A 9,262-nucleotide genomic window follows, 5' to 3' on the forward strand; every position below is an offset into this window, starting at 1 on the left:
TAATTTGCTGAAACAGTTACAAAAATGCTTTCACTACTTGGAAATTAAAATGTCCTTTCCTTTAATATTTTCTAGGCAAACCACTCAACACCATCCTTCGATAAAGCTGCATATAGTCATTGTAAATATTGTATTGATATACAAGCTGTAGATGAGTTCTATTTTTTTCAGGAACAATATGACACAAACAGTCTCCAATAATTCAGAACAATATCAGTTTTACTTGTACACATAGCTAATATATTTTGTGTTGGATTTTCACTTGCATTAGTCAGTATCAGTTTAGTAATGGAAAGGGAATTAAAGAAAGACAAAAAAAGGCAGATTGCTAATTCCAGAGAAGTTGATTTCATAATGATTCAATTCATGTTATTCTTTATCTAGAGAGGCATCACGAGCTTATTGAGAAGCACATGGCCATTACTTGCACTTGTTGTCATGGGATGCTAGAACAGAGCAGACATGGAAAAATTAGATTGGCACACGGACTTTATTACATCTTTTATTTTTGAGTTGATTAAATATTAAGAAAGTAATAGAAACATAGAAACATAGAAACATAGAATGTGACGGCAGATAAGAACCATTCGGCCCATCTAGTCTGCCCAATTTTCTAAATACTTTCATTAGTCCCTGGCCTTATCTTATAGCTAGGATAGCCTTATGCCTATCCCACGCATGCTTAAACTCCTTCACTGTGTTAACCTCTACCACTTCAGCTGGAAGGCTATTCCATGCATCCATTACCCTCTCAGTAAAGTAATACTTCCGGATATTATTTTTAAACCTTTGCCCCTCTAATTTAAGACTATGTCCTCTTGTTGTGGTAGTTTTTCTTCTTTTAAATATAGTCTCCTCCTTTACTGTGTTGATTCCCTTTATACTGTATAACAGTTGGATCAATAAGCAAGGTTTGGAAATATCAAATATCATTGCGATACATAGCTAAGCATTTTTGTTGCAAATGTAATTTTTTTTATTGTGATGTATATTACTCACCTCCAGAACTGGTATGATTGGAAATACTGCGAAAAGAATTAGAGATGCTTAGAAGAACTGATATGAAAGAGGTGTGTATTATATTTGTTATCAAAAATACGCAATTACCTTAGGTGAAATTAACTGTAATTGTATATAGAGCAGCACATATTGTATTGCCTTAACATCAACATTCTTCGGTAATTAGTACTTCATAATTCGTAATATGCATTCAGGATTACTAATAAACTAATTAATAACGCTTTAACTAGTAAAAAAAAATCCCTCTAAAAAAGGTGCATCCAGAAACTTGATGACCAGCTATGGCAGACATATAATCCCAATGACGCACTGTCAACCTTACAATTAGTAAAGCAACATGTGATCTGTGGTTATCCCCTTAAGGACGTAGGACGGTTCAGGACCGTCATCGGCATTTTTCCATTGCCGACCGACGACGGTCCTGAACCGTCCTAAATTTAAAATGTACTTACCCGATCGCCGTCGTTCCCCCGGCGGCGATCGGCGTTGGTCCCGGTGTGGGGAGACTGCCTGCAGCCCAGACAGTCTCCCCATGGCGAATTAGGACCCCTGTGGCCATGTGATCGCCCAACAGGGCGACCACATGGTCACAATAGGTGTCCATGTGTCTGCCTGCAGGGGGACTGTCTGTGCTGACAGGCAGTCTCCCTGCATGTGTAAAATAAAAAAAAAAAAATTAAAGTTATAGTTAATAAAAAAAAATATTATGATATATGTGTATATATATATGATATATAGACATATATTATACCTATATAATATATGTCTATATATCATAAATATAATGTCATGCTAAGTGTATTTTTATATTAATATGTACATATATTAATATAAAAATACACTTACAATTAAATTACACACCTATATATAATATATATAATAACTATATATTGTATATATATATTATAAAATACAAATAATAAGTAATTTAAATTAAATTAAACATGTAAAAATAATAATAAAAATGTAAAAAAAAATATATATCTATACGAAATTTTATTCGAATTGTATTTTGATATTAATATATATATATTTATATCAAAATACACTTAGAATGAAATTGTATATATATCTATGTTTATATAAATAAATAAAAAGAATACGAACTATTCATATGTCCATATACAAAATTACATAAATAATTATATAAATATACACGTAGACTTCAAATATATAAATATGCATATATATTTAAATTCTACGTGCGTATTTATGTAATATTTTTACATAATTAAGTTATTTTATTGATTGCAATTTAAGGGACCTGCCTGCCAACCCAGGCCGAAAGTCCAGAGAATTTAATTTGCTATCACTGTATTTTACCCTGTAACGTTCTACGACACCCTAAAACCTGTACATGGGGGGTACTGTTTTACTCGGGAGACTTCGCTGAACACAAATATTAGTGATTCAAAACAGTAAAACATATCACAGCGATGATATTGTCAGTGAAAGTGACTTTTTTTGCATTTTTCACACACAAACAGCACTTTTACTGATGATATAATTGTTGTGATACATTTTCCAGTTTTGAAACACTAATATTTGTGTTCAGCAAAGTCTCCTGAGTATAACAGTACCCCCCCATGTACAGGTTTTATAGCGTTTTTGAAAGTTACAGGGTCAAATATATGGGTCAAATATTTTTACATTGAAAATGGCCAGGTTGGTTACGTTGCCTTTGAGAGCGTATGGTAGCCCAGGAATGAGAATTACCCCCATGATGGCATACCATTTGCAAAAGAAGACAACCCGAGGTATTGCAAATGGGGTATGTCCAGTCTTTTTTAGTAACCACTTAGTCACAAACACTGGCCAAAATTAGCGTTCAATTTAGTTTTTTACTTTTTTCACGCTAACTTTGGCCAGTGTTTGCGACTAACTGGCTACTAAAAAAGTCTGGACATACCCCATATTGAATACCCTGGGTTGTCTACTTTAAAAAAAATATGTACATATGGGGTGTTATTCAGCGATTTATGACAGATAATAGTGTTACAATGTCACTATTGATACATTTTAAAAATGTATGTTTTGAAACCGCAATATCCTACTTGTACTTATAGCCCTATAACATGACAAAAAATAGCAAAAAGCATGTAAACACTTGGTATTTTTAAACTCAGGACAAAATTTTGAATCTATTTAGCAGTTTTTTTCATTCGCTTTTGTAGATGAGTAAAAGATTTTTCACATAAAAGTCAAAAAACATGTATTTTTTTCAATTTTTTCAATTTTTCATCATATTTTTTCATTTTAAAAAAATTAAATGACATGAGATTATATAAATAATGGTATGTAAAGAAAGCCTCCTTTGTCCTGAAAAAAACAATGTATCATTTGTATGGGAACAGTAAATGAGAGAGCGGAAAATTACAGCTAAACACAAACACCACAAAAGTGTAAAAAGATGCCTGGTAGCAAATGTACAACATTACAAAAACAGTCCGGTCCTTAAGGGGTTAAGTAACAGGTGGGGATCTCTCTTTTGGCCACTTCTGATTTAGTATGTTGCACTTCCCTACGTCTTCTTACTAATCTACTATGTAAACTACACTCATCATCTCTGCTTTATTTACATCCTTACCACCGACTTCCCGGATTCTTCCCAGTTGCACATCTTCTTCCTTCTAAACCCTAATATTAAAACAAACTATCTAATCAGCCACCTCATTTATAATTTTATATACCCCAAAACCCATCTATGCACATATTCCTTGTGTGAAACCCCATTTTGTAATTTCTTTACGACCAATAATTATCTCCTCCTTAGTTTTCTCCCTCAGTCACCTATCTCATCCATTCAATTAATATATACATTTAACTGTCCACCTTAGTTACTAATATTATATTTTACGATATGTTCTATAAGCTAATTCATTTAAAATATTCTAGTGTTTATTATGCTCACTTGTGACTGTATACTCATTAATGTAGGTAAGTGCCCCATATATTGGTGTTATACATGAATATTAAGAGATATCAATAGCCAGGTTTTGTCAACTTTTCCATCATAGACTGTAAAATGATGACTACACTTAAACCAGCATTATTTTGTTTTTCTTCTCCTTTTTTGATCTGAATACTTAACAACTAAATTTGACAAAAAATTGTAATACGCACTGAATGTCATGTCCATCCAGCAGATGTCTATAGGTGTTGATTTCCATCTCTAGATGGGTCTTCTGGTCCATGAGAACTTGGTATTCATGATTCTGTTGTTCTAGGTCAGATCGGATCTGTGTCAGCTGACCTTCAATGTTATCAATCAGGCATTGTAACTGGGAAAGCTGGGAACCAAACGTTGCCTCCGTCTCTGATAAGGTGCCCTCCAGAGCTGATTTCTGCCAATGATGACATAGCAATATTACTTAACTAAGTAGGTATATGATCCCTTATTCAGGGATTTATTTTTTCCATCATATTATTGTACTATTGTTTAATATATTTAAAGGTTCGAAACATTCCCACATTCCATCATGATGATATTAGTTAAAATAGCTGGCTTTGCTTCTTTGTGTTGTGTGTCAGTGGTTGGATGTATTGCAGTGAACGCAAAATAAATTTTCAACAAATGTTGAAAGTAAAGGTTGACGAGTACCACCACTACACATTGATACATTTTTGCATAGTATAATAAAATGCTCGCCCAGAAAGATTGGGAGATTCAATGCAAATACATTAAGTAACTCTTAACATTGAGAGTTAACATTCATATATATATTTATTTATTTTTTTATTTTTATTTTTTTCTACAAGGCAATGGAAACATTTCTCGGGAAAGCATACACTAGAAGGTCATCATCAAAAACACAATCAAACCAAACTGTATGAAGTCAACCTCCAAAAATAGCAAGACATGTTAAATATCCTATTATAAAAGAATTCTCCAGAATTATTATTAATATAAGATGCACGTGATGAAAAAGACATAAATGCTATTAATGGCACGTCTTGAAGACATCCAAAAATGGATGATGGTAAACTTTCTTAAACTAAAGACTGACACAAGAGACTTTGTAGTCAATAGAGCATTATTAGAACCAATAAAAACAGCAAGTGCGGAATATAGGCATGGTTTTGCTTTAAATATGTTTACATATTTTAATTCATGCTGACATACCATACTTAGCTGGCTTTGCAACTCAATCTCCAGGGTCTGTAAAGACCGCTTTGAATCAATGATATCATTATTAACTGACTGCAATTGTACGGCTCCTAAAGACATCTCACGGTCCAGTTCTGCACTCTGCAAGAAAAAAAATATTTCATGTAAAAACAGTAATACGGTTCTTACCAATCTGGTATGGGTCTATAGTTTTAGTGTTATAGTTTACTGTCAGCTAGTTGCTCCATGATATTATGGTTAGAATTACCCTTGCCAAGAACATGCCCTCGACTTCCCTGAGGTTCCTCTCCATCATGTTTTCATATTCTTCTCTGAGCTCAGATAGAGCTCTGTTCAGGTCGATGGATGGAGCAGCATTCATTTCTACGTTGACTCTGGTTCCAAGCTGAGCACGCAGACCATCCACTTCCTTTGAAAAAGACAAAGGACTAGGGTAAGACGTGAAAGGAAAATTTTAAAGTAATTTATAAAGAAAAGTTGTATATATGTATGCCCATAGTAACCTCTCAACATTTTCTCTTTTTAAATAACCCTTAGGTTTGAATGTGTAAACAAGCATCCACGATGTATGTAAGAAAGAGATCCCCCAAACTGTTCACTTTTATTAATTAATGGAAAAAATGTAACTGGACATTTGTAGTAAAAATGAAGCCCTGTATCGTACAAACTAACTACTGGTAAAAGTGCCAAGGATTCTCTAGGCTGCAGTGACAAGAAACTTTTGAGGCCTGGCTAGTAGCTTACAACTTGACATTTAAAGTCCTGTAATTATTCCAAATGCATCTTTGTTCTCAGTAGTGTTTTAATAAATTATAATAATAAGCCATCTACATCTTTCCATTTTACCCCTGAATGGTTGTTCCTCATCTGGAAAAGTTCTTGCTGGAGACTTTGGACTCCTCCGGATAAGGTTTGCACTTCATTGTTAATTTGTTGTAAGACTCTTCTCAAGGAACCAGTATCTCCATCCACATTGTTCCTTGTGTTTATCTCCATCTCACACCTAAATTGATAATAATAATAAACGAGCACACCATATTATATAATCAATTCTGAGAATAGGCATGGAAATCAACTCTTTATCACTTTTCAATTTAACGCTGGTTGAAAGTATTTTTTTCTGTATGGAATAACATGACAAAAATGCAGCTTGATGATAACTACGACAATGCCATGTGCAGTTAGTAAAGGATTGTGTAAAGGTATTTACAATATATTGTACTATGATTACACGGAATGCAGCAATATACAGAAATAGTTATGGATAAATTATAATGCCTTGATAATCCTAAATTAGCCAATAGTCTACCATAAAGGTCAGCACTATCTTCTAACCTATGGTCGTAACTCGGTCTGTTTTACAAAGTGGACATTTAATAAAAACAAAGACACAGACATCAACAGAAAATCCACCAAAGAAGTTATGGCTTCTAACAGTTAAAACCATACTAGACAAAACTAATGCTTACAATCAAACATAACAGACACCTTAATAGAACACATAAGAAAGTTTACAGCTACTGCACTAACTTTCCTCAACCGAAAACTTAGTAAGAACATTACTAAAGCAGTTACTTCAGTGCTAGTAGACCTCATCGTTGACTCGAGAGAATTTTCATTAAACTGAAGTTATGTACAATTCTATGCTGAATGTTGTGCTGTAACAATATAAAAATAGGTTTCTTTGTGAGAAATTAGAGCTTTTTAGATTTTTTTTTTAATATTGTGTTTTTTAATTATTAATTTAATACCAGCCACCATACTTGATGAATATATGTTTATATTAATATTTGGCCACACAAAGTCACCTTTACAAATATATATGCTGCTACAGTTGTATAAAGCAAGGTCTTCACTTGTCTCTTTAAATCTCATAACTTCATGGACTTACCTGTTTCTGAAGTCATCTGAAGCTTGTTGAGCGCTATCTATCTGTAGGACAATCCTTCCACTGTTAATTGTCGCCGAAGAAATCTGGTAAGCAAAGTCATTCTCAATTAATCTCTAAAAATAATTTATATTACTTATTTTGTTTAAACATTTTAGTCTCTGTGAACTATATTTGACTATAACTAAAGTTATGAGAAAATGTTCTGTTGATTATACACACTGATGTTGTATTTTCTATTTGAGAAAAGCTGAACCACATGCGATTTATATAGCCCTGTGTTCAGAGTTTGAAATGCTGAATTCTTGAATGTAACAACATCATACTATTTATATAGTGTATATAACAGTTTATATTATATAAGTTATATTAAACAGTTTTAAACATCTCTGTATCTCTATTATCCAGTCAGTTCTACACAAGCTTTTAGGACTAGAATTATTTTACAGAATGGTACGTTTATTAAGAAGAAAAGTCATTAAAACATACATTGCAAGTAGGATCACCCAACAAATAACCCCTTTAGAAGAAATCTTTAATGGCATATATATTGGTTTAGTTCAATTCAGAATGAAATGTATGCAGTGTATATAATATATTTTCTCATGTGATGTATATAAAATATTATAGAATATTTAACATTTCTATATCTCTATTATAGTCATGTCTACAGTTGAATTTTCAGGGTTGGCAGACACTTTGGTCTGGATATTTTATTGAATGACAAGTTTACTTTAAGTCATTAAAACATGCATTGTAGGTAAGATCATCCTACAACTAACCACATTGGAGATAAACTCATACATTTCTTGTTTTACCTGGTTCTGTAGCTCCTGAATAGTCCTATAGTACTCACTGGAGTCAGGGAGTGAGCTTGGGGCATTGTTTGCATACCATTCACATATCTTCCTTTCCAGCTCAGCATTCTCCTGCTCCAGCGAATGGACCTTGTCTAAATAGGAGGCAAGACGCTCATTCAGAGCCCTCATTGTATCTTTCTCATTAATACGAAGTAGGTTATGAGCGTGGTTGTTAGAACTCTTGAGATGACTTTTAAGGCCACCATGGCCACTTCCACCTCCATGTGCAAGACTGGCAGATGAACTGATAGATAGTTTTGAGTTTCCTCCAAGGTGGCTGGATGATTTATAGGAACCACCAGTATTAGAGCAGCTGAAGCTCTTATGGTGAAGTGTATTGGAGCTTCCATGATGAAGTGAAGAGATGCTACCAGAGGAACAATGGCCTCTAGAGCTGTGGCCTACCATGAGGGATCCAGAAGAAGAGTAGCTGCCTTGATGCTTCATGTTGATCTCTGATTGAGTTATACAAAGAATTGGAAATGTTTCTTCTTAAGAAAGTAAACTGCAAGTGTCTCTTTGACTTCAACCTTCTTATATATGAAGCAAGTTAGCTAGAATAAGGTTACTTTTATAGGTATTTTATAGGCATCACATTCCTTTATGCAATGTTTTGTATCTGCCTTAAATGTGATTCAGGTATAAATAATTTGTGGATTAATGAGAACGCTTACAGGTGGTGAATACAATTATTAATATACTAATTTATATTATAAATGTACATCAAAGGTATAGATCATCACACCTTGTAAAGGTCATACCGAGCTTTTGTAGTTTGGCTCTTGGAGCAACATAGTTGATATCCGCTGCACGCAGACTATGCCAGACACAGACTTGAATTAACTGATCAAAGGGATTATATATTTGTTGAGATAGTGACAGATGGACAACAACAATAAAAGAAAGAAAACGTGGCTGGGGCGTGGCTTGGAGGTCCGAGAAGATGGCAGCCTAATCCGTGAGCTCCCCGCAGGCTCAGCACAACACCTCACCGACAGCACAGCCTAAAGCTTAAAATGGGGAAAACTCACCGCACATCATGTGCCCAGCGGCCAGCGGACACCCCGAAAGGCAACCCAACCCCCTCCGTGAAGCACTTTCTGGTGCCACAGGCGGACCTGGATCAACAGGCCCCGAGTGACTCCACGGCCTCAGGCCTTTCCCGCCCGCGATCACCGCAGGGGGAACTGACACATGAGATCTCCCCCACATTCACACCAGAGCTGATCTCACTGCTCCAGCAACTACCCACAAAGGCAGACCTGAAAATGGCGAACGCCGAACTTCGCAATTCCATAACCTCTGAACTACATGCACTGCGTGAAGAGATTCAAGGCCTCAGCCAGAAAGTGGCCCAGCTAGAAG

At 34.8% G+C, this 9,262-nt stretch overlaps 1 protein-coding gene across 1 annotated transcript; it reads right to left on the bottom strand.

Annotated features, from left to right (window-relative positions):
- Nucleotides 1-332: 332 nt before the first annotated feature.
- On the bottom strand, nucleotides 333-8,413 carry LOC134614937 (keratin, type I cytoskeletal 19-like). The gene is made up of 8 exons (XM_063459220.1): nucleotides 7,856-8,413; nucleotides 7,041-7,123; nucleotides 5,996-6,152; nucleotides 5,397-5,558; nucleotides 5,144-5,269; nucleotides 4,144-4,364; nucleotides 1,000-1,025; nucleotides 333-446 (listed from the first exon to the last, which is right to left on the bottom strand). The coding sequence occupies exons 1-8, from the start codon at nucleotides 8,342-8,344 to the stop codon at nucleotides 421-423; spliced, it is 1,290 nt and encodes a 429-aa protein (XP_063315290.1). The 5' UTR covers nucleotides 8,345-8,413; the 3' UTR covers nucleotides 333-420.
- Between the last annotated feature and the right edge of the window lie 849 nt (nucleotides 8,414-9,262).

Source organism: Pelobates fuscus, chromosome 6 (genome assembly GCF_036172605.1).
Source record: "Pelobates fuscus isolate aPelFus1 chromosome 6, aPelFus1.pri, whole genome shotgun sequence".
In the NCBI taxonomy this organism is placed as follows: domain Eukaryota; kingdom Metazoa; phylum Chordata; class Amphibia; order Anura; family Pelobatidae; genus Pelobates; species Pelobates fuscus.